Source organism: Phyllostomus discolor, chromosome 3 (assembly GCF_004126475.2).
Source record: "Phyllostomus discolor isolate MPI-MPIP mPhyDis1 chromosome 3, mPhyDis1.pri.v3, whole genome shotgun sequence".
Classification (NCBI taxonomy): domain Eukaryota; kingdom Metazoa; phylum Chordata; class Mammalia; order Chiroptera; family Phyllostomidae; genus Phyllostomus; species Phyllostomus discolor.
In genome coordinates, this window is record NC_040905.2 from 102,948,117 (window position 1) to 102,972,964 (window position 24,848).

The following is a 24,848-nucleotide window of genomic DNA, read 5'->3' on the forward strand; positions in this document are numbered from 1 at the left end:
CTTTAAAGAGGAAAACCAAATATTTTAGAAAATATATAAAGAATGTTTACAAACATTCAAGTCCAATTATGTTCTAAAAGTAAATGCTACTCAATTACCACGTATTTACTGAATATGAGCTTAGAAACCAAGGAAAATCAATCTTACATTTCTTTCCTTACTCAGACCACAAATATATATATATGTGTGTGTGTGTGTGTGTGTATGTGTATATATATACTGAGAATATATAATGTATCTGACATTGTGCTAATGGTTGAAAAGACCAGTGCAACTCATAAGAAGGTTCTAGCTTAGAGTTGAGCAGAGGGAACAGCCTAAAAGCAGAAGGTGCAAATTTACATACAATAAGGTTTTAAATTCTTACCAGTAATTAAATCTGAAGGTATTCTATCAGTCAAGAAATCAACCACAAGTATTCGACTTGTTGCAAATATCACACCTCCTTGTGTGTAAACCTCATAGCGACTGTTGCTTGTGATTTCATTTGTTACACGGTGAGGGAGGTGTTCCACTCCTTCTATCTTCAGCTGATTGATAAAATACTCCTAAATGAAATGAAACGATTAGTAGGCTGTTTAATACAGCGGGCAGTTTTGATTAGGTTGCAGGTATTGTATTTAAAGTGATATGCTGCCTTTCTCAGAGATAACAAACTTAATAATGAATATACAAACTAAGTTACTACTTTATGTTGATCAATCAGCCAGTCTACATTCAAACTAGGGTTTTCTTGCTTTTGTTTTGGGGTTTACACTAAGGAATTGCTTCACCTGTTATCAGCGTTTTAACAACAATAAAAAAAAGGCTTTTAAACCCTGGGTTAAAACACTTCTGCTGCTTAGAAACTAGTTCCCACCAAAGCCAGGTTTGTACTGCTTGAGGAGATATCCAGGAGCTCCTTTTCTCAGCTAATGTTCTGACTATTAGCGCTGTCAAGATCCATCCTAGAGGGAATTTCATCATGTCAATGGGCCCTTGGCCCTTACACTTTCAGGTCAATACTACCTTTCTAGGCGGGTGAGGGGCGGGGGAGCTGTGTTGTGCTAAACTTATGACAAGCACTGGAGATACCTAGATGAATGGAACGGGATCCCTGCCCTTAAAGAGACTGTAGTCACTCTTTTCACCTGACATTTTCCTCCGGGCTCACTAGACTTGTCAGACCAGGTTGTATCACCTCTCAACACCCCCAGCACAGATATATCCCTCACCGTAACCCCCAGGTACCCTGCCGCTTCCAGCTCCCTTCCCCTCTGATCTTGTGCCCTCCTTCCACAGCTCTGAGGAACCCTCCTAGTCTCTCCTCTTCCCTACAAGGTTCTCCCCAGCCTCAGCATCTTTCACGTCTCCCTATTACCCTCAGAGATTCCGCCATCTCCATCCCTTTCACGGATTCCACTCCTTTGACCCCATCAAGCTCTTTCAATATCCAACTTTGGGATTCCTTCATTATTCCTGTCCTCTTACAGACATCTCTATCTCCTTCAGGAGCCTCCAGTTCTTCTCTCCACCCCAACCTCCTCAAGTAACTACCCTACTCCTCTCAGAGCCCCTCCACAATTCTCACTGTCCTTGGTCAGGGATCTGCTTCCCTCTCCGGTCCTCTCGCATCCGTGTCAGGGCCCTGCGCCTGCCTCGAGAACCCTTATTTAGTGCCTTCCCACCAGCGTCCCGGACCTGCACCATCCTCAGAGGCCTCGCACTTGCTCTGGGGCCTGCGTCCGCCCCAGAGGCCCCCAACGCTCCTGGGAAACACCCAACCCGGGCCGGCTGCCGCACCTCCTCGGTCGGCTGTGTGTTGAGCACCAGGACCAGGCATGCAGGATGGCAGTGCAGCCGGAGGAAGTGGTACAGGAGCCTGTCCGCGCCGAGTCCGCGGGCGCACACCACCAGCCCATCCGCTTCGAGTAGTTCCAGCACCAGCTGCCGCTCGTATTCCAACAGCGGCGCCATAGCCGTCAGTGGAGCTGACGGTCCGGGTTTCATGGGCGCTTTTCCGGGCCGTGGCCGAACGCCGGCGAAGGGAGTCGAGCCCGAGAGGACGAGAGTCATCCGAGCTCGGCCGAAGAGGAGCCGAAGTCGAGACGAGCGTCGCCCGAAGGAAGCCGAAGACAGCTGAGCCCAAGACCAACGGTGGCCGAACGTAGCCGAAGAGGAACCGAGGCCGAGACGAGAATCTCCCGAACGTAGCCGAAGAGAGACGAGCCCGAGAACCCGAGTGCTGACCGAACTCAGTCGAAGAGGAGCCGAGTGGAACCGAAGAGTCGTAGAATCACCCGGAGGTGCTAGAGCTCGCAACTGGTGTCGCGTACTTGCCTCAGGCTCTGCTCCCGAGCCTTTTAGTTATTCACATTGTCTGGTGCCTTGGGTTTGAGAGTCAGGCGTCCTAGACCTGGACCTAGAACACACGGTACGAAAAAATAGAACAGCAGAATGAACTCCAAGGAGCTTAGTTCCCCGGCCTTCACAATTGAAAAAGTGATTGTCAATCTTCCAAGTGCGCTTAGAACAAAAAAGTTTTGAGTAAGCAGAATAGTTTACTAATTTCAAGGCTTTTGTTGCTCTCGGAAGGTCTTAATATAATAAACTATTTAAAATAGTGTCAACCATGTGTGCCGCAGCAGCCCTGTCCCACCTTCCACTAGAGGGACACCTTCGGTAGTATTGGTAGTATTTGTTCTATGTCTAGAAATGCCTGTTAATCCGAGAGAAATTGTTCAGTGTAGAAATCCCTTTCTCTAACCTTTATTGTTAGGAAAAAAAATTAGATGTAAGCCAAAATAAAAGTCACTTGTTATTCCATTACCTTAAAATATCCACTGTAACATGAAATCTATATTTTTAGTATATGTACAGGTATATACACACTCACCCCACAGAGTTCTCTTTCTAATATGAGCTAATAAGTAACCCTGTTTTAAACCCCGAGTTTGTCACTAACATTTGACAAACCTCTGAATGTGGTGTTTAACATACTTTCACAAAATCCTTTCATATGGTGAGATTCTGTAATGAGATGTATGGTAGTTATTTACCTAATCCCTTATTAGTGAACATTTAGACCAATGGTCTTCAGTGTGTTTAGAAAGGGCCGTTAGGCTCTCTTTTTAAATTTGAGCCCAGTGGGTCACGTGCTAAGCTCCTCTTAGTAGTTATCTTGTTTCTCAGGGCTGACAGTTTCCATTCTTCCTAACCCAATATTATAGATAATATTTCACTGAACATCTTTGTACACAAATTCAACTATACCCCTAAGATACACTTTAGAAATGGATAATTACTGGAATAAAGAGAGAAAAAAAATCATTTATAAGGCTTTTCATTACATTCACAGTGCCACATTGCCCTCTAGAAAGCCTGTACCAATTTACATTCACATCAGCAGTTTACAAGAGCATCTGTTTCTCTACCTAATTACTACTTAATCCAATATTTTACTTACATTTTGTCAAGATTAAAACAGCACATAATAATTTATGAAGGCTGGTTAAATGGAAAGGGATGTCTGTAGACATTGTACATACAGCATTTTCTATGAGACAGCTATTAATCTCTCCAGTTATACAAGTAAGGGAAAAAAAAAGGCTCAGGGAGGATAGGTAACTGGGGTAAGACCACTGAGCTAGTTAGTGTACTTCCTAGATTTAGTTCAGGACGTGGTGATTAGAGACCCAACACGTAGTTGGGGTACACAGTTGAAGCGACAGTGCTGAGATTCAGACCTGATTCCCAAGATGTGGTATGTAGAATAATGGCTCTCTGAAGACATCCACATCCTAATCTCTGGAATTTATGAATAGATCCCTTATGTGGCAAATAGGACTTTGCAGATGTGATTAAGACAGAGATTTTAAGATGGGGAGATTACCTTGGATTATCAAGATGGGCTCAAGGTAATCACAAGGGAAGGGGGGGGCACAAGAGGGTCAGAGTAGAGAAGAAGATGTGACAGTGGAAGCAGAGGTTGGGATGATGATGTGGAAGGCACCACAAACCAAGGAATGCAGACTTTGGAAGCTGGAAAAAGCAAAGAAGTGTTTTCCCTGAAACCCTCCAGAAGCAACACACTCCTACCAACCCATTTTGGACTTCTGACCTCCAGACCCAAAAGATAATAAATCTCTGTTGTTTTAAGCCACTAACTTTGTGCCAACTTGTCACAACAGCAGGAGGAAACTAATACACAAGCATTTACTATTTCTGCTACACCGAGCTCTAAAAATGATGTCCCTAGCTGATTGAAACAAAACAAAGCAAAGCAAAGCAAAACACATAGATGGGAGTATATAATGCAGCAATAATTTTGGAGGATGATTGGTCATATATATATGTACATATATATAGAAATTTCAAGTATCTGTATAGGTACATATACACATGAAGATATAGTCACCCTACAGATGTTTATTGGGCATCTGCTATGTGTCAGGGCCTGTTTAGCGCTGAGGGTTCATCAGCAAGCAAAGCAAGCACAATTTTTGCTCCCATAGGATTTATATTCTAGTAGGGAACTTGTGTACAAAGACGTTTATTCATTATATATTTTGCGAACTCTTATTATTTCTCAGGTATTTCTCCTAAATGTTCATTACTAGGACACTAGTTAAATTTTCTTCAGTCTTCCCTAATAAGTGGGGTATCATACAACTATTAAAAGCTGTATATGGCAAGATATACAATGCATGCTATTATATACTAAGAAAAGCTTTTCCAAAATCATAATGCATAGTATCCCTCCATTTGTCTAAAAACATCAGTAAAAAAAAATTCTTTCTTGTGTCTGCATGGAAATGCTACTAAAAAAAGCAATTGTTTCTGGGAAGTTGAAATGAGTGGTCAGCATCAGGGTACGGCCTTAATATTTTAGCTCATTCCCTTCTGTTCTGTTTGACTTTGTTCCAATGAACTTATATTGCTTATATATAAAAACAAAAGGAAAAATTTCCCAAGTACTATATAAATACTTCACCATCACTAAAAAATATTACCTGGTGAATTCTAAATTTAATATCTGTGTGGTGGGTAATACTTAATGTCAAAAGTTAGTGTCTGAAGAAGCAGACTCTTGCAGATTCTAACAGATTGTGTCTAGACATTTTAGTTTAGTCCACAGGGAAACATTTTCAGCTTAAAGTGAAAGGATGCTTTTTTTTTTGTCACTGTCACAGTAATTCTCCAAACCTTTCCTTCTTTTTTTTGATATTCTGATCACCAGAACCATCTCCCCTCCAGTCGCTTTGCAAGTTTCAGTTTTGCCCAGGAGGAAACAGGGCAGGCTTTCATCTTTCGGCCTTTGGCTTTGTGTGGAGAGTGAGACTGAGCATTATCTTCCTCCTGACCTGAGATAGACCCCAGCACACCTCAGTTACCCTTAGCTTGGCTGCCATAGATAGGCTACTGTAATTTCTCTTAGCAACTTTGATCTTTCATATATATATATATATATATGAAATGCCTACTAAATCCAGAGGCTGGAGAAAGGCTTAAGAGTGAACACTTCATGGGATTAACTCCTCCCCTAAGGCCAGGGGAGGAGGCCCCAGGGAGCCTCTTAGAGTTTGTGACTGTGGTTGAATGGTTCACACAACTAGTAGGCAGCTCTCAGCTTGGCTGCCTACTAGTTGTGTGACCTCATGCAAGTTATTTAACCTCTCTGTGCCCGAGTTGCCTCACCTCTAAAATGGGGCTGGTGATAGGACCAATCTCATCTGGTTGTTGTAGAGATTAATTGAAATGAAGAATATAGCAGGATATGGCTATTCAACCAATTTTAAATTCAGAAATGTAATGACGACTGCTTTAACATGATCCAACCTAATCTAGGACATGAGGCACATCTACCTCTTAGAATGGAAACCAAACATTCTCCCTTATTTCTAAGGAGGATTTGATGCCTGGATCCTCCTTGCCCTCTAATAAGGGGAAAATAGTTTGTGGTTGTGAGTCACTTGAGCTCTGGTTTTAAAATGTCTTAAAGAGGATTGTGAGAGGAAGAGAGGAAATTAGGAGGTTTAATGTGGAGGACTAAAGAGAGTGTGGGCTAAGAATTTGAAGGAAGACTAGGGTGTGGGGAATGAGAAGCAGGCAAGCAGGTTTCCATGTGGGGTCTGAAAGTCCTGGGACAGCTTTCAGGGAAGATGTCTCATCCTGTCTGGAAAAGCAGGACTGAGAAAGAGGCCCCAAGAAACCATGTGTCACAGTCTTGCTCGTCCAAGAACTTCCCACCCAGAGTCTATAACCCATTCATCTCAGAGTTTTTATGTCAGAGGTAGGGTTTGCAACTCTGGCAATCCATAGCCTGGCCAAGTCAACACATGAAATGAATCATCACGAACAGAATTACAATACATCTGTAGTATTAAAATTTCATGGGCAGGCAATTAGGAGAAATAATGCCTTCAAAGGTAATGAACAAAAAAAGTTGAGAAACATAGGGCTGGAATGTGCTTTTAATGGTTACACAGGTTAGGACCACTAATCAGCTAGAGATAGGTGGGCAAGTGACTTAACCATTGCAACAATAACTAAGCAACACCGAGCAGGCTTCAGTGTGCAGACACTATGGTGAGACTTTTACAGGCACATGCAGGGTGCATCATTAACCAGTGTCTTGGCAAACTGAACAGCTTGCTCTGTTCAGTTTGTTCCTCTCCCCCTGCTACCAGGAACCCCCTTTTTTGAGATCAAGGTGTCCTGAGGCACTATGGAGTGATCTAAGTTAATAAAGTAGGTACTATTGTATTCCTCATTTTACAAGTGAGGAGACTAAAACTTAGAGAAGTTAGGTGGCTTGTCCAACATCGAGCAGCTAAATGTGGAGCATAGAGCACAGTCCATCTGACTTCTAAACATGTGGCATTCATTCACTCCTACCCTGCTGCTGACTTATTAGTTGCCTGATGCTGCAAGGCCTTGAATGCCATCCTGAATCAGTTAGCCTTGAATGTGTGTCTCAGATTGTCCCATCCTTTTGCATAAACTCGTAGTACTCTTGGATCAATCCCTCCTGATGCCAGTTGGAGTTTTTGTCTATTGGCTGCAACAATGCTTGCAAAAGGCTACTAAAAACTGAGCAACACTTTCATGTAGATTTGGGGCCTATTAATCCCAACAGCATCTACAAACATTTGAGGAACTTTAGTATATAACCTTGAGAAGTTTCTTAACTGATTCCATCTGCAGGCAAAGTTTGGTATACACAGGACTGGGGAAGCAGTTGCAACACCTGCAGAGTTCTGCTGGGAACTGATATCTGAGGGAGATTCACTGATGTGGATCACTGACATTAATTCTCTGAAAATGAAGTCACCTGCATACTGATGCTGTATCACAAGTCCACTGAGAGAAGACTTAGTATTTAGTTAACTAATTATTCCTCATGGAGGCAGAGGGAATTTAATCATTAAACTAATCCTTTCTCTTGGAAATAAGGACTTTTGGTGACTGTAATTAAAAAAATATTTTTATTGTTTGACAAGCCATTCATCATTAACAGAAAAGGGAAAAAAGTAAGAATGAAGCTGAACATGAAAACTAATTACCTACTCCTCTTTGCAACAACAAGTAGACTTTTCTGAAAGTAGAAATTGTTCTCATGGTTTAGGCAATTAACCTTTTGTAGGGATTTATGAGCGGCTCGAGGAAGCTCTCTCATGGGAAAAACAACACTTAAGTCAGGCAAGTTTTGTGAGGTATTTCCTTATTTAAGTATTTGTGGGGGCATTCCTTTTCCTTTGCTGCATCCTCTCTCTTAGAATGTCTTCTGAGAAGAGGCAGAGGACAAGACTGGCTACGTAATTTGTGGGGACCAGCACAAAATGTAAATGCAGGTCATCTTAAAAAATGACGGAGAATTTCAAGATGGCAACAGCAGAGCAGTCGACTGAACCCAGGACCCTTCTGAGCATGGGGCCCTGTGTGACTGCACATGCCTGGAACCTGGTTCTGGGAAAGAGCTTTGACCTTGCAAATGACAAGTGCTCTGAGAGCTGTCTGTCTTTGTCAGGAGGCACTGGTTATGCTGTTGTTACAAATATTCGCCTGATTTGGAGTTAGAGGCTCTCGTTGGGGGAGGAGCAAGTTGGAGGCTATGGGGGTCATTTCTCTGGGCATCTTATTCACAAGGGGACTTAAAGGTAGACGTTTGATGTTTTCTCAGAATTTGGTTCTACCTGTTCTACCTACAGCCTCATAGAAGCATAGGTAGGTAAAGAAGCACAGGTGAAAGAAGGCAATATTGAGGTCTTGTTAATAGACTACATTGCTCATAGTGTTCCATGACTTAATATCAAAAGGAAACAAATCATGTAATATTAATTATAGGACCTTGTCATCAGAATGGTGTATATATACAGAATTAAATATATAAATTATAAGTAGTAGATATCCCAAACATACATGCAATGATACTATGATAATAAAAAATATTCTACATAATAATATTTTGCAGCAACTTCTGTCTCCAAACCCTGTGCTTTCTCATTAATCAGAAATAGTTGATTCTGTTAAGTGAAAAAAGCAAAGTGCAGAATGGTGTATAAGATACTTTCTATGCATGTAGATTTATGTCTGAATATACATAAAGAAGACCTGGCAGCATATATAAGAAGCTAAGACTGTTAGTTTTCTATTGGTAGAAATTGAACAAATGGGAATGAGAGCAAAAGGAAAAATTTTCCCATTTGTTTATCTTTTATTTGATTTATTTTTTCTTTTTTAAAAATATATTTTATTGCTTATGCTATTACAGTTGTCCCATTTTCCCCCCTTCACTCCCTTCCACCCTGCACACCCCCTCCCACACTCATTCCCTGCTTTAGTTCATGTCCATGTGTCATACTTTTGTTTTTTGGCTTCTACATTTCTTATATTATTCTTACCCTTCCCCTGTCTATTTTCTACTTCTTCTCTGTACCTTTTACCCCTCTCTACCCCTCTCTACCCCTCTCACTCCCCTGTTGCTAACCCTCCATGTGATCTTTATTTCTGTGGTCCTGTTCCTGTTCTAGCTGTTTGCTTAGTTTGCCTTTTTTGTTTGTTTGTTTTAGGTGTGGTTGTTAATAATTGTGATTTTGCTATCATTTCACTGTTCATATTTTTAATCTTCTTTTTCTTAGATAAATCCCTTTAACATTTCATATAATAAAGGCTTGGTGATGAAGAACTCCTTTAACTAAACCTTACCTGGGAAGCACTTTATCTGCCCTTCCATTCTAAATGAAAGCTTTGCTGGATAGAGCAATCTTGGATGTAGGTCCTTGCCTTTCATGATGTGGAATACTTCTTTCCAGCCCCTTCTTGCCTGTAAGGTCTCTTTGGAGAAATCAGCTGACAGTCTGATGGGAACTCCTTTGTAGGTAACTGTCTCCTTTTCTCTTGCTGCTTCTAGGATTCTCTCCTTCATTTTTATCTTGGCTAATGTAATTATGATGTGCCTTGGTGTGGTCCTCCTTGGGTCCAACCTCTTTGGGATTCTCTGAGCTTCCTGAACTTCATGGAAGTCTATTTCCTTTGCCAGATTGGGGAAGTTCTCCTTTATTGTTTGTTCAAACAACTTTTCCTCTTGTTGCTCTTCCTCTTCTCCTTCTGGTACCCCTATAATTCGGATGTTGGAATGTTTAAAGGTGTCCTGGAGGTTTCCAAGCTTCTCCTCATTTTTTTGAATTCTTGTTTCTTCATTCTTTTCTGGTTGGATATTTCTTTCTTCCTTCTGGTCCACACCATTGATTTGAGTCCCAGTTTCCTTCCCATCACTATTGGTTCCCTGTACATTTTCCTTTATTTCACTTAGTGTAGCCTTCACTTTTTCATCTAATTTATGACCAAATTCAACCAGTTCTGTGAACATCCTGATCACCAGTGTTTTGAACTAAGCATCTGATAGGTTGGCTATCTCTTCGTTGCTTTGTTGTATTTTTTTTTCTGGAGCTTTGATCTGTTCTTTCATTTGAGTCATTTTTTTGTCTTGAAGCACCTGTTTTGTAGTGAGGGGTGGAGCCTTAGGTGTTCACCAGGGTGGGGCAACCCATGTCACTGTGTTGTGATGCTGTATGTTGGTGGGGGGTCCAAGAGGGAACAATGTGGTTTGCTCTACTTTCTTCCAGATTTCAGTCACTTCCCCAGTTCCCAAGAAAATTGGGCTCTTCTGGTGCTGATTTCCAGGTGGGTGGGCTTGTGTACATTCTAGGACCCTGTAGGTCCCTCCAACAAACTCTCCTGTGAGGTTGGGAGTTTCTCCTGCTGCCTCCACCCCCACAGGGGTTTTCAGTCAGAGGTTTGAGGCTTTATTTCCCTGTGCTGGGACCCTTGGTTGTGCTCCCCAGTGGTTCCTCCTGGTTTATCTGCATTTGAATGTGGGACCACTTGGTCCTCCAGCCACTGCCTCACCTGGTCCGCTAGCTGCCATCTTGCCCACCCTGGTTCTTTGGCCACTGCTTCCAGCTGCCACCTTGCCGCAAGTCCTCTCTGCCCTGGCTGTCTGTCGCTGCCCCAGCTGTATGTCTCTGCCCCTCCTACTGGTCTGGATGAATGTGTCTTCTTTAATTCCTTGGTTGTCAGACATCCATACAGTTTGGTTTTCTGTCAGTTCTGATTGTTTTTTTGTCTTTTAAATTGTTATTGTACTTCTTTTGGTTGTGCAAGGAGGCACAGTGTGTCTACCTTACACCTCCATCTTGGTCGGAAGCCCCCATTGTTTATCTTTTAATTGTTTGAATCATATTGTTAAAAATTAAATAAGAGTAACATAGATAAAATTGAATTCAATAAAAGAATCAATTATTATATATTGCACTAAATTTTGAGTTAAAATTCTAGTCCTGTCTTGACTTCTGAGATGCTTGATTTAGAGTTTGCTACTTATATTTTTCTAAAAAGTGCCTTGGGGTGAATGTTTTATCTATAAAAAATAGGTTTAGAAAATTCAAAGTTGGCTCATTTAAAAATTGGAATTGATAATTGTTTAATGTAGAGCGAATCATTGCCTAGGTTTGCCTTCACAGGGAAATATGATATATAGCATTGACACTGAGAGCAGGAATTATGTTTAAATTTTTTCCATTACCATTTATCCTCCTTATACCCCCTCCCCAGCAATCACCACACTGTTGTTCATGTCCATGAGTCCTTTTTCCTTTTTGTCCATTCCCTCTACCCACTCACCTCCCCCTACCATAGCTGTCATCCTGGAGAGCAGAAATTATGTTTAGAAGTTAAGACAGACAACCGCTTGGAATGGCAGAAAGGAGGAAATAGTATGATTGTTTCTGTACTGTTTCATTGGGAAAATCAAGGTTGTGGAATGGCTTACTCAAGCAAATGACTCTTTGTGATAAATGAATCCAAAGGTTAGTTCTTTACCCAGTCTGGACAGAAAGAAAGTAAATAGTATTCTTTCCCTTTTTATCTCCTATGCCACTTCCAGATAAATCCTCGACTTTTCAACCATGAATTTTGTCAAAGAATGTGAGGGTCAGTCAGTGTAGTGGATGCTGTGCTGTGCCACCCAGAGACCACCCCCTCCCCCATATTCAAAACTAGTGCATCCGTTTCCCTGTCTGCCAGAAACGCTGGAGGCCAACAGTTCCAATCTGAGTCTCTCTCTAAAACTTGCTCTCAGCTGATGAAGGCCGCCTTGCCCAAGGTCGCTTCTCCTCCCTGGACCTGGTGATGTATAAATGGATGGACATTTGGTGGTTGGTAGAACCCCACATTCATTCCTTGGCCTGTGGAGTAAACACTATCATAGTGGGAGCAGGTCAACAGCAAAAAGTGCCCTCTCCTTCCTTCATGCTAGCCGTGTAGTAAATAAAAACCAATGTTGCAGGGGCAGCCATACTCCTCATATCTCATTTAATTCACTGGTCTGTCCTCTACAAAGTCAGATGCATTATGGTGGCTGGGAGTGAATACCATAAACTCAACACAGCAGTAGCCCTGATTGTAGTGTGTGGTGCTTTTGAAACTTCCCTGCAAACTCTTTGACATTCTTCCATCAATAGGTGCTGTCCAGATTCCCTGTGCTAGAGTCTGGATGGGACTTTGTAACTGCCTGGATTAATGAAGAGTGGCAGAAGTGATGATGCTGTGTGACTTCCAAGGTTGGTTTAGTAAAGGCCCTGTTGGTGTCTCTTGGAATACTCACTCTGGGAGCCTTCAGTTGCCATGTCACAAGTTTGGCTCTTCCAAAATTACCATGTAGAGAAACCACTTGGAGGTGTGTGTGTAAGTGCACACAGGTGAGAGAGAGAGAGAGAGAGAGAGAAAGAGAGAGAGAGAGAGAGAGAGGGAGAGGAAGAGGGGAGAGGGAAAGAGAGAGAGAGAGAAAGAGAACTTGCTTAAGGAATCCTAGGCTTTTCAGCCCTTTTTGTCTCACATGTCTGTTCCCAGCCCAGGGTACTGACATGTGAGACAAAAGGTTTTTGCAATGACCCAGCCCCAGTCACCAACCAACTGTAACCACATGAGATATGCTGAATGAAGTTTGCTTAGATGAGCCCAGATGGCCCCCCAGAATCTGAGCAAGATAAATGTGTTATTGTTTTAAGGCACTGTTATGGTTTGTTACACAGTGATAGGTGACTGGAACATAGCTGCCCAGGTGTGGCACCTTTTTGAAAGCCTGTAGCAGTGTTTCTGTGAGGTGTACTTGTAGTAGTCAAAAGAAGTCCCATTTCAAGGAGTTGCGGCTCAGTGCTGTGGCAAAAAACATAGGCTTTAGAACCAGGGATACATGTCTTTGAGCCTTGCTTCTGCATCTTAGGAACTCTACAGCTGTGGGCAAGTTTCTTCCACATCAGACTTTTTTCATGCATAAAATGGTTATACAGAAATGAAATATAACTCATGAGAATGTTTGAAGATTAACTGAATTAATCTGATGCATTGTCAGAACTCAGTAAACATTAGGAGAATGATATTTTTGAATGAAGTACATTCTTGCAAGAGCAGAGCAATTTGGAAACCATAGATGTCAAGAGACAGTACATAATTTTGTTACTGTGAGCTGCAGCGTCAATGAACTGTATTTCATATCAATTTATCAGCACTTTGAGAAAACACATGTTTCTCTTTCAAGCTTTTTATTCACCACACAATTTGTTCCTGATGCCAGTTGCATGTTAAAATATATTATTACAATTAAGTAAAGAAAAATATTAAGATGAAACTTTTCCTCAATTATTTTTCCAGCAATATTACTAAGATTCCAAAGAAAGAAGATTGTAATGAAATACATGGAAACTGAATATCAACTTTATGAATGAATTCATTTTGAGTAAACAGTAAGTCCAAGGGAAGGAACTGAGGATAGATGCAAAGATTCAATTTGGCTTAAATATAGATGCATTTTTAGAATGTATGTATATATACATATATAAATACATATATACAAACACACATACTCATATATTATAGTATTGATCTCTATATAACAAGGTCAATGAGTTTGTGCTTTGCCAATATATAGCATATAGAGTATGTGTGAATATAGCAGCAAAAACTTAACCTTGATTTCTGTAAACATAGTAATTAGGATGCTTGATTCTTTTTGTTCTATTTGACTTGCATCATACAGATTTCCATCTTGATAGAATCAGCAGTAAATCATGCAGGTTACCTCATCTTTTTGTGTCTTATTCCCAAATATAAGTCCACAAATACAGATAGTGTTAACCATTCTTTTTGGGATTCGAGCAATTGCTTGTTTATTTTGGTGAAGGAAATAATTTGCTTTCCTATAATATTAGTTTGGGTCCCTAATCCCATCAGATAAGGAATTTAAAAGACTCCAAAGTGATTCAAGACTAATTAATAGCATCTTAATTATCCCACATCATTTGTAGGAAAAACAAAATGTCCCTCTGGGGCGTACCTTGTCTCTGTAGGAATAATGACTGGTAAGGTCTAGGGAACAGCGGTGCATTTATGGAGCAAATTCTTGAAAAAGAAATACAGGGCTCAAAGTCACATATGTTGACTGGACTCAGGGGAAGTAGCTTGTTGGAGGTGAGAGGGGAAAACATTTGTTATCAGGAGAAAGAGGGAGAGATGTTAGGGACAGAGTGGAGACGGCTAGTGGATGAACTGGTTTCCTCTCTGGTAGAGCAAGAATGAGCAGTTTAATTCTCTAATTTCTACAGACTTAAGAGAAAGAAAGAAAGAAAGAAATGGGGGGAAATGCCACCTACACCTGAGTGAGGAGGGGGTGAATCATGTTTTAACTCCAACTCTAAGTCTGAGAGACACATCACTAGCTCCACACACAATGGTTTTCACATCACTGCCCATCACCACAGAGGTATAAGTACATAAGAAAAACCAACTGACACAGGAAAAAGCACCAGGTTTCAAAAGAGTGGCATCAAACTCAGTAATCAGAACAAAAGTTGCCTTGTGAACTAGAGGTGCTTCAAGAAATGAGAAAATACTTAAAGTTTAGAATATTTCTAAGCTATTTTAAACACGGTTCTTTGGAACATTACATTTGTAAACACTAAATTTGTAGATTGTCTTAAAGAGGAAAGGTAGAATTGGTTAGGGTTATATGGAGAAAAGATATGTGACAGATAAATTAAAATCTACAGTGGGCACACTTGTCTATTGTTAGGTCATCTGTTACAGAAAATGGAGTCAGTGAAGTGGGAGATAAGCTAATTTTTTCCCCCAAAACGAGGAGGAAGAGGATAAAAACATGAATATCAATTCAAGACAAAAGAACTGTAGAACAGAGGGAGAAGAATGAGAAGGATTTCATAAGGAACAAACAACATATAGAGAAGAAATAAATCAAAGGAATAATAGAAGTTACCTTTTTTTTTAGCTACATAAGGACTTGGGTGTTAAATTTATGGTTTACTGAGTGTGGGAAAAATGGACTAATGAACACCAACTAACAGAGTGTAACTCATACAGCATCAAAGCTAAGGAGGTTTTATGCTTGATATTTTTCAGAGGTGTCAGTAAAAGGGGTTTGCAGAATGATGACACTACTATTCTGATGAAATGAAGTTTTTAAGGGAAAGAAAAAGAAGATTATGAGTATTCAGACAGAATAAAGGACTACTTACTAAGGAAAAAATAAGGCTAATATTTTTCTCATCTGCAAAACTGATGATCAAAGATGATAGAACACCTTGCACAGAATTTGGAGGGGGAAAGATACTGAATTAAGATTGCAATAACTGGCTCATCTGCTGTTCAGGTGAGAATGGAACAAAAAGATAATCTCAGACATGATCCAAGTGTACCTTTAACATATTCTTCTTGGAAATACTTACCATCATATTCCAGACAACAAAGAAGTAAATTAAAGAAATTAAGAATGTAGAATTCATGGTATAACTGCTTATATTAAATATATATATATATATGTGTGTGTGTGTGTGTGTGTGTGTGTGTATAGAGAGAGAGAGAGAGAGAGAGACTTGTTTTAATGAGATGACTCACATGATTATAGAGGCTGGCAAGTTCAAATCAGCAGTGTGGGTCTTCAGGCTCAAGATTCAGGAGACCCAATTCTGGAGATGAAGTCAAACATAGTCTGTTGGAGACTTCCTTTTACTTGGGAGGGGGTCATTCTTTTTGCTCAATTCAAGCCTTTAATTGATTGAATTAGACCCACCTATGTTACAGAGGGTAATCTGTTTTGCTCCATTGATTAAAATGTTAGTCTCATATAAAAACACCCTTGTAGAGATTTCCACAATAATGACCAAATATCATGGTATCCCAGGGCCCAGTGGAGTTGACACATAAAATTATCCATTACAATAAATTAAGTTCTTTAATGATAATAACCAGGATTTAAAAGGAAAAATATATTCATAAAACTGGAAATGTTGAGGAGTGGGGTGAAAAAAGAAGTACATACAATGGTGTGCAGGTAAGCTAGCTCTCCAAAAACAATGTGATGCAACCAAATGCAACCAAATGCCAAATCAGCACATTCTGTCCATGCATATGTGCATAGATGCTGAATTCTCACCTACTTTTTCTCTTACTTCATTTTTTGTTTGCATTTGCCTGATAGATTTTCCTTTTTTTCTTTTCTTTTAATCCTCACCAGAAGATATGGTTTTATTGATTTGAGAGAGAGAGAGAGAGAGAGAGAGGGAGGGAAATGTGAGAGAGAAACATCTATCCATTGCTTTTCATACACGCCCCAACCGGTGATTGAACCTGCCCTTAGGTATGTGTCCTGACCAGAAACTGATCCTGCAACCTTTTGGTGTAGGGACAATGTTCCAACCAACTGTGCCACTTGGCCAGGGCCCTCTATTATTTTAATCTTCCTTTTTGGTATGTATAGTTTAAGCAAAACTGAGCATTATTTTTTAAAACCTTGTTTAAAGTTCCTAACCATTTGACAGGGAAATTTAACCCATTTATATTTATTGTCACAACAAATATGTTTGGGTCTTATGTCTGGTAATTTGTTTTATGATTACTGATTACTGCTTTTGTATTCTTATCTTTCAGAATTTTTTTCATTGTTTTTTTCTTCCTCAGATATTTTTGAGGATTTTTCAAGTTTGTTCTCTATAACAGTATTTTTACAGTGTCCTTTCTGCTTTAAATTATCTCCAATGTAGATTTTAATTCTTCTACTAGAGTTCAAGTTTTTAAAAAGAATTTTTATTTGGCCTTTTTGTTTTTGCTTTTTTGTCTTTATCTCATCTTACTCCCTACTTTTGTTTCATAGCAAATTCTTGATTTTCTTTTTTCTTTCTCTTTATCAATCAATCTATCTATTGATCTAAGTAGATAAAAAGTATTTTTAAAATTCTGTTAATTTCTTTAATAATTCTCTTATCTTATGATTTAATATCTTTCTTATAGGCCTCCCATATGAATCATAATTTTAGGTAAGCAAATCTTTGCATCACTTAGCTAACTATTCCACCAAAATACTACCCATGAATAACATGATCTGTGATATTTTATGACAATTGATTATGAGTCCCAAGTTAGACAGCACTCAAAGGAAAACATATCCTGTGTTGTTTTTGAAGTCAAAATAACAGTAGTTCTAAAATAAATTATGATCTGTAGAACTTATTTTCATCTACTGAGAAGAAAGTTTAGATATAAGAGGGACAGTTAGAAATTTACAATATCTTACCTAAAGTTTGATATTTTAATCTTAATTAACCATATTTAGGGTGTTAACAACATAAAGCAATTTAGATATTTACACATCTGTTTTGTGAAGAACTCTCAAAAAAGGCAGTGCGTATTCACAGTTATCCTGCCTCTTCCTGTCTTTCTCAGGAACAGTTGAATTTGCACCAGAAATTTATGAATATACAAATATCTATGTTCACACATCAGACTTAGCAAATCCCTTGTAGAAGTGGAAGAACTTATAAGATTATGCCATTTTCCAAATGTTGTTTGTTTCTAAAAGTTCCTATAGAGAAATGTGAGAGGTGCCTATTTTTATAGTCTTAGAAGGCATATACATTTTGGGTGCCAGGAGTGAGAAACACCTGCTGGTGTAGGAAGAGCCAGAGATACTCTATTTTGACTTCAGACCAGCTATCAATATTCAACAAGAGCACCTGTGCTGAGAATTAGTCAGTTTCTGCCCTCAGATGTGCTGCTGTGTGATTCTCTGCAATGGTGACTTGTTCTTGTGGCTAGTGTACAGGCAGGATGTGCCTAATGAATGGACTTCAGTATTATATATCATTCTTATACATCTGGTGGAATTTCTACTAATATGTACCAGGTATATGTGACCCAGAAGTTCCTCTTAATTCACTGCTTTGGGGTAGCTCATTATCTCAAGTGGCAGTGTGCTTTGGAGACAGAACATGGTCTTATGCAGATTTAGACTGAGATGCAGCATTGCCTTAATTAAGCATGCAGCCTTGGTAAGTCATTTAGCCTGTCATTTAAGCACTTTGTCTTAAGGCAGATTCCTTAGAATCAGACCCTGAGATGAGAATCCCTGCGGGTATCAACCAGAGTTCAATCAGAGAAGCAAACCACAGGAGTAATATAAAAAATTCACAGGTTTTTTATAGGGTTGGAAAGCAGAACAACTGAGAAATTATAAACAGGAGCAGTTTCTTCTGAGTCTTTCTTACCTTACTGTAAATTTGGGATAATAATACTTTCTTCTTTATTGTTGTAAGGGAAGAATGAAGGAATACGCATATGCTAAACAGTACAGAGTCTCAAAAAGTACATTTCCTTATACACCTAAAACAAGATCTAGGCACAACCATTAGCTAGATCAATGGCTTCCAGAATTGTATTTGACAGATGGGCATAGTACCTTTTAAAAAATGGGGAAAGTTATGGGCGATTGCCAACTTTTTATTTTACCAAGAGGGTATTAGATAAGCAATTCCTAACTATGATTACCATCAATTCACAAAAAGCAATGGCATTTTAAAATTAAAAAAAAATGTAGGAAGGTCCATTCATTACTGTCAATTTAGTAATTATGAAGGACCAAATTGTCAATTTAGCTTTATAATAACATGTTCCTTGTTTTTCCACTTAATACTACAGGCCAGTGAACAGTGTCATGGGCAGGCATTGGTATACAGGTACATTTTGAAAAACAACCGAACTGAGTAGCAATTGAATTCAGTCACCTCTCTTTCATGTATGTGTATCCTTTATTCCCCTCTGCTTCGTCCTCACTGATTTTCAGGATTTTCGTACTTCTTGCCCTCATTTATTCCATCTTGAAGGTATCCTATCGATTAGTCATTAGTTCCCTTCCCCTGGCCACTTCCTTAATACCTAAAAGACTACATAGGGAAGCCTCCTGCCGTGGACAAAACCACATGACTAGTTCTGGCCAATGGACTGGGTGGGAGTAAAAGTCTCATCTGTTACTACTGGGAGAAAGCATTTAAGAGCCAGTGTGTGCTTTCTCCCTCTAAAGTGAAGAGGCTTCCCATGTTCTTTTTCACTCTAGAGTGAAACATCTTTTGCAGTGGAAGTGCCACAAATGGAAACAGCTACAACATGGAGGATGGAACAAGAAATAAACTTGTTTAAAGCCCCTGAGATTTCGGTATTACTTATTACTACAGCATAACTTGGTCTGCTCTAACACCAGCACCAAGACCTGCTTGGCCCAAGCCAGCTTGCACCTGATTTCATTAATAATTACTAAACAAATAAATATCAATCTGAAAAGATAATTGCTGATCTTCAATTTTTAATTTTTTGAACTCTGATATTTTCTTCCATCTGACACACACTTGGAAGCTATGCTGAATTCTCTTGTTGATGGTATAAATTAAAATCTCATAACTTAGTTAGAGGAAAGAAATTCAGCCAGTCCCAAATCTCCTTTATTACTGACCAGGCATGTTTTCTGGGCATTCTCAGAAAAATCTAGATAAATGACTTCCCTCTTACATTTTCCCCAGGGTCTTGTTATTCTTTTAAAGCTCCTATTACATCAATGCCAGGTAAATACAGCATGATGTATTACTTTAGGTTGTTTTCAAATAGCACAATTGATAGTTCCCTAGCTGACTTGGTCCAACTATTCATTTTAAAAATTAAATTGTTAAAAAAAATTGTCCTGTTAGAATACTTAAGTCATACCTAACTAAAAGCATATCTTTAATTTAAAGTGTCATTTTCCATTTAAGCATTACATTTTACATTATTATAACACAATACTGAACTTGATTTTAATAAAAATATGTTGACATTTAAAAAATACAACATTAAATTGTTGATTATTGCTTATTTGTTCTTTAGGCATTTATATGCATCTACTGAATTTTGGTCTCTGGTAAAGAGACAAAAGATGGCAGGTGTGTGCCTTCCTGAAGTTCAGGATGCCTTGGAGTCAAACAAAAGACTTTGGGTTTTAGTCTGAGAACAACAGCTGCATCTGCACATTCTTGTTACTAAATAAGAGAGTGTCTTTTCCTGCTTGGAACAAGCTCTGAGAGTCAATCTCATTGGACACTGAGAGTGTCCCAATCAGCAGGACTCAGTTACATACCTTCTCCTGAACCAATTATTTAGGGCGGAAGACAGGAAATCACAGTCTGAGGGCAAACTGCTTATTTTTGTTAATAAAGTTTTACCGGAACACAGTCACACCAATTGATTTTTGAATGTTTCCTATGGCTGCATTGATGCTACGATGGCAGAGTTGAGTTGTTGTAACAGCCTGTGTGACTCACAAAATCTAAAATATTTATTGTCTGAACCTTGGTAGAAAAAGGGTTGCTAACCCCAGGGTGAGAGGTGTATTTATTTTCTTAGGCTGCCATAACAAAACCACAGTCTTTTATTGTCTTATGCTTCTGGGGCTAGAAGTATGAGATCGAGGTGTCATTAGGTTTCTTCTGAAACCTCTCCTTGGCTTGTAGATGGCTGAATCCTCCTTGTGCCTTCAAATGGTCTTCCTTCTGTGTCCAACTTTCCTCTTCTTAAAAGGACACCAGTCACATTGGGTTAGGGCTCACACCAATGACCTCATTTTTAAACTAATTACCTCTTTAAAGGTTTTACCTCCAAATACAGTCATATTCTGAAATATGAAGGTTAGGAGTCTAACATATGAATTTGGGGGAGGGGCAAAATTTAGCCCAAAACAAGATGAGTATGAGCTCTGGGTCACATGTTCCACTGTGAGGAAAGGGCTGAGAGGGAGGGGAGGTAATTTTTAAGTGGAAACCAGAACGTTATCATCAAAATACAGGAGAATGGATGCTGGGTGATAAAAAAATTGCCGAGTGATGTATCATAATATCATTGGTTTGAATCCCCTAGAAGAATGTATGGGTCAATTGGAAAAAGCTCTGAAGAAAAAAATTTGTATTTGGCCATGAATAGTAAACTGACCTGCTACAGATAATGAATCAAAATACTATGTTAGAGAAAAAAATATATACAACTATGCTCAAATGCAAAATAAAACAGTAAAACCAAAAGGCATAAACACTAAAACCTCTTTTTGAACACAATTTTGAGCTATTGTCTGTGAAAACTCTGACATTAAGGCTGAAAGGGAAATAGAAAATGTAAAAGAGAATGTGCTCACAAGTTGTGGATTTACGTTAATTGCATGGATCTGTGCCAGAACCAAAAGTCCATGTTAGCAAGTTAGCAAGCGTTCTCATAATAGTAGACTTGGAGGGACAGGCTGCCAAAAAAGAAAAAAAATCAGGCAAAAGGTACAGTTTGTTATGGCTGGGAAAGGCATTCTTGGGCCAAAAAGGCAGAATAGAAAAAACAAGAATGACTCAGTTCCAAGTGGCTCATTTTCTTCAGAGTCTGTAGGAAGAAAATTATCCAAATGAATTAGGAAAGAGCCAGTTTAGTGTTTCTCAAAGTGTAGTCCCCAGAGTATCAGCATCAGCATCAGCCTTGGGGCTTGTTAGAAGTAGACCCCCAGCCTTCCCTCAGAATGACCAAATCAGGAACTCTAGGAACAGGGTCCAACAACCTGTGCTTTACTAAGCCAACCAGTGACTCTGATGCATGCCAAGAGAACCACTGAGCTAGTGAATTTGCTCACATTCAGAATGAAGTCTAACTGATGCAGCTGGGCATTGCTGCATCAGTTAGGATAAGGTTCAGCAGATACATATAAAAGAAAACCAAAATAACAGTGGCTTAATGAAGACAGGTATTTATTTTTCTTTTCAGAGGTAGAGGTTTGGAACTGATAGTGCAGCTTCATGGTCATCAAGGGCCTACACTTCTCCTTCTTTTTTTTTTTTTGCTATACTAAAATGTAGGCTGTCATAGGCAAAGTGCCTCATGGTTCAAAACAGCTGTTGGAACCCCTACAATGACATCAACTTTTCCAGGCAGGAGGTAGAAAGCAAAGGGGAAGGGGAAAAATTACATCTAGATAAATCAGCCTTCTTTAAGGAACCTTCCTGGAAACTTCACTTAACAACTTATTATTGTATAGTAGTGACTAGCTCTGGTAGTAAGGGAGGCCAGGAAATACTCCTTTGGCTAATTATATTTCCCCATGAACTAAAACTGAGGTTCTTTTTTAAAAAGTTTTTTTAAATTTTTATTTTTTTTTATGGTTGTTCAAGTACAGCTGTCTCCATTTCCTCCTCAACACTCTCCTCTGCCCCACTGAGCCCATCTCCCACCCTCAGTCCTACCCCACTTTGGTTTGTCCATGGGTCCTTTATTATACATGTTCCTTGATGACCCTTCCCCTTCTTTCTCCCATTATGCCCCTCCCCACGGCCCCCTGGTTACTGTCACTTTGTTCTTTATTTTAATGTCTATTTTTATTTTGCTTGTTTGTCTGTTTTGCTGATTAGGTTCTACTTATGGGTAAGATCACATGGTATTTGTCTTTCACTGCCTGGCTTATTTCACTTGGATAATGCTTTCCAATTCCATCCACACTGTCATAAAGGGTAGGAGCTCCTTCTTTATTTCTGCTGCTTAGTATTCCATTGTGTAAATGTACCACAGTTTTTTGATTCACTCATTTACTGATGGGCACTTAGGTTGCTTCCAGCACTTGGCTATTGTAAATTGTGCTGCTATGAACATTGGGGTGCAAAGGTTCTTTTGAATTGCTGTTTTGGGGTTCTTAGGGTAAAATACCAGCAGTGAAATTGCTGGGACAAAAGGCAGTTCCATTTTTAGGTTTTTGAGGAAATTTCATACTATTTTCCACAGTGGCTGCAGCAGTCTACATTCCCACCAACACTGTACTAAGGTTCGCTTTTCTTCACAACCTTTCTAGCACGTAATTGTTTGTTGATTTGCTTACGATGGCCATTCTTATTGGTGTGAAGTGGTATCTCATTGTGGTTTTAATTTTCACTTCTCTGAAGGTTAGTGATGCTGAGCACCCTTTGATATGTCTCTGGGCCCTCTGTATGTCCTCCTTGGGGAAGTGTCTGTTCAGGTCCTTTGCCTATTTTTAAATTGGACTGTTTGTCTTCCTGGAGTGGAGTTGTGTGAGTTCTTCATATATTTTGGAGATCAAACCCTTGTCTGAGGTCTCATTGGCAAATATGTTTTCCTATTTGGTTGGTCCCCTTTTCATTTCGCTGATGTTTATTTAGCCATGCAGAAGCTTTTTATTTTGATGAAGTCCCGTTTATTTATTTTCTCCTTTGTGCCCCTTGCCCTAGGAGACATATTCATGATAATATTGCTGCATGGAATATCCAAGATTTTCCTGCCTATGTTCTCCTCTAGGACTTTCATTGTGTCATGATTTATATTTAAGTCTTTCATCCATCTTGAGTTTATTTTTGTGTATGGTGTAAGTTGGTGGTCGAGTTTCCTGTTTTTTGCATGTAGCTGTCCAGATTTCCAAACACCATTTGATGAAGAGGCTATTTTACTGATTTTACGATTTTTGTCCCACTGTTGAATATTAATTGACCATAAACACATGAGTTTATTTCTGGGCTCTCTATTCTGTTCCATTGATCTATATGTCTGTTCTTATGCCAGTACCAGACTGTTTCAATTACAGCGGCCTTGTAATATAATTTGATGTCAGGTATTGTGATCCCGCCTACTTTGTTCTTTCTTAAAATTGCTGCAGCTATTTGGGGTCATTTATGGTTTCATATAAATTTTTAAAATGTTTGCTCTATATCTGTGAAATGTATCATTGATATTCTAATAGGGATTGTGTGGAATCTACAAATTGCTTTGGGTAGTATGGACATTTTGATGATGTTAGTTCTTCTAATCAATGAACATGGCACATGCTTCCATTTGTGTCTTCCTTAATTTCTTTCTTCAGTGTTGTGTAGTTTTCTGAGTACAGGTCTTTTACCTCCTTGGCTAGGTTTATTCCTAGGCACTTTATTTTTCTTGTTGCTGGAGCAAATGGGATCTTTTCCTGATTTCTGTTTCTGATAATTTCATTGTTGGTATACAAAAATGCCTTCAATTTCTGAATATTGACTTTGTATCTCTCTGCTTTGCCAAATTCACTTATTAGGTTGAATAGTTTTTTCATGGAGTCTATAGGGTTTCCTATGTACACTATCATGTCATATGCAAACAATGGCAGTTTTACTTCCTCCTTTGCAATTTGGATGCCTTTTATTTCTTTTTCTTGTCTTATTGCTGTGGCTATTACTTTCAGTATTATGTTGAATAGAAGTGGTGATAGTGGACATCTTGTATTATTCTTGATCTTTGTGGGAAACTTTTAGTTTTTGCTCATTGAGTATGATGTTGGTTGTAAGTTGTTCATATATGGTCTTTATTATGTCAAGGTATGCTCCCTCTATTCCCACTTTGCTGAATATTTTTATCATAAATGGGTGCTGTACCTCATCAAAAGATTTTTCTGCATCTGTTGATATGATCATGTGATTTTTATGTTTCCTTTTTATTATGAGATGTATTACATTTATTGATTTGTGAATATTGTACCATCCTTGCATACCTGGGATGAATCCCACTTGGTCATGGTGTATGATATTTTTAATGTATTTGTGAATTCTTTTTTTTTTTTAAAGATTTTATTTATTTATTTTTAGGGAGGGAAGGGATGGGGAGGGGGAGAGAGAGAGAGAGAGAGAGAGAGAGAGACATGAATGTGTGGTTGCTGGGGGTTATGGCCTGCAACCCAGGAATGTACCCTGGCTGGGAATCGAACCTGGGACACTTTGGTTCCCAGCCCGCGCTCAATCCACTGAGCTACGCTAACCAGGGCTTGTATTTGTGAATTCTGATTACCAATATTTTGTTGAGGATGTTAGCATCTATGTTCATCAGTGATATTGGTTGATAGTTTTCTTTTTTTGTTGTTTCTTTATCTGTTTTTAGGGTGAGGATGACACTGGCCTCATATAAAAAGTTTGGGAGTCTTCCTTCTTCTTGTATTTCTTGCAATAGTCTGT

At 39.2% G+C, this 24,848-nt stretch overlaps 1 protein-coding gene across 1 annotated transcript in view; it reads right to left on the minus strand.

Moving 5' to 3' along the window:
* Window positions 1–2,132, minus strand: part of ERCC4 (ERCC excision repair 4, endonuclease catalytic subunit) — a 29,171-nt gene extending 27,039 nt beyond the window's left edge. The window contains 2 exon segments of the mRNA XM_036020086.1: window positions 368–548; window positions 1,783–2,132. Of these exon segments, the coding sequence (XP_035875979.1) occupies window positions 368–548; window positions 1,783–2,055 (454 nt within the window). The 5' untranslated portion in view covers window positions 2,056–2,132.
* Window positions 2,133–24,848: the final 22,716 nt, after the last annotated feature.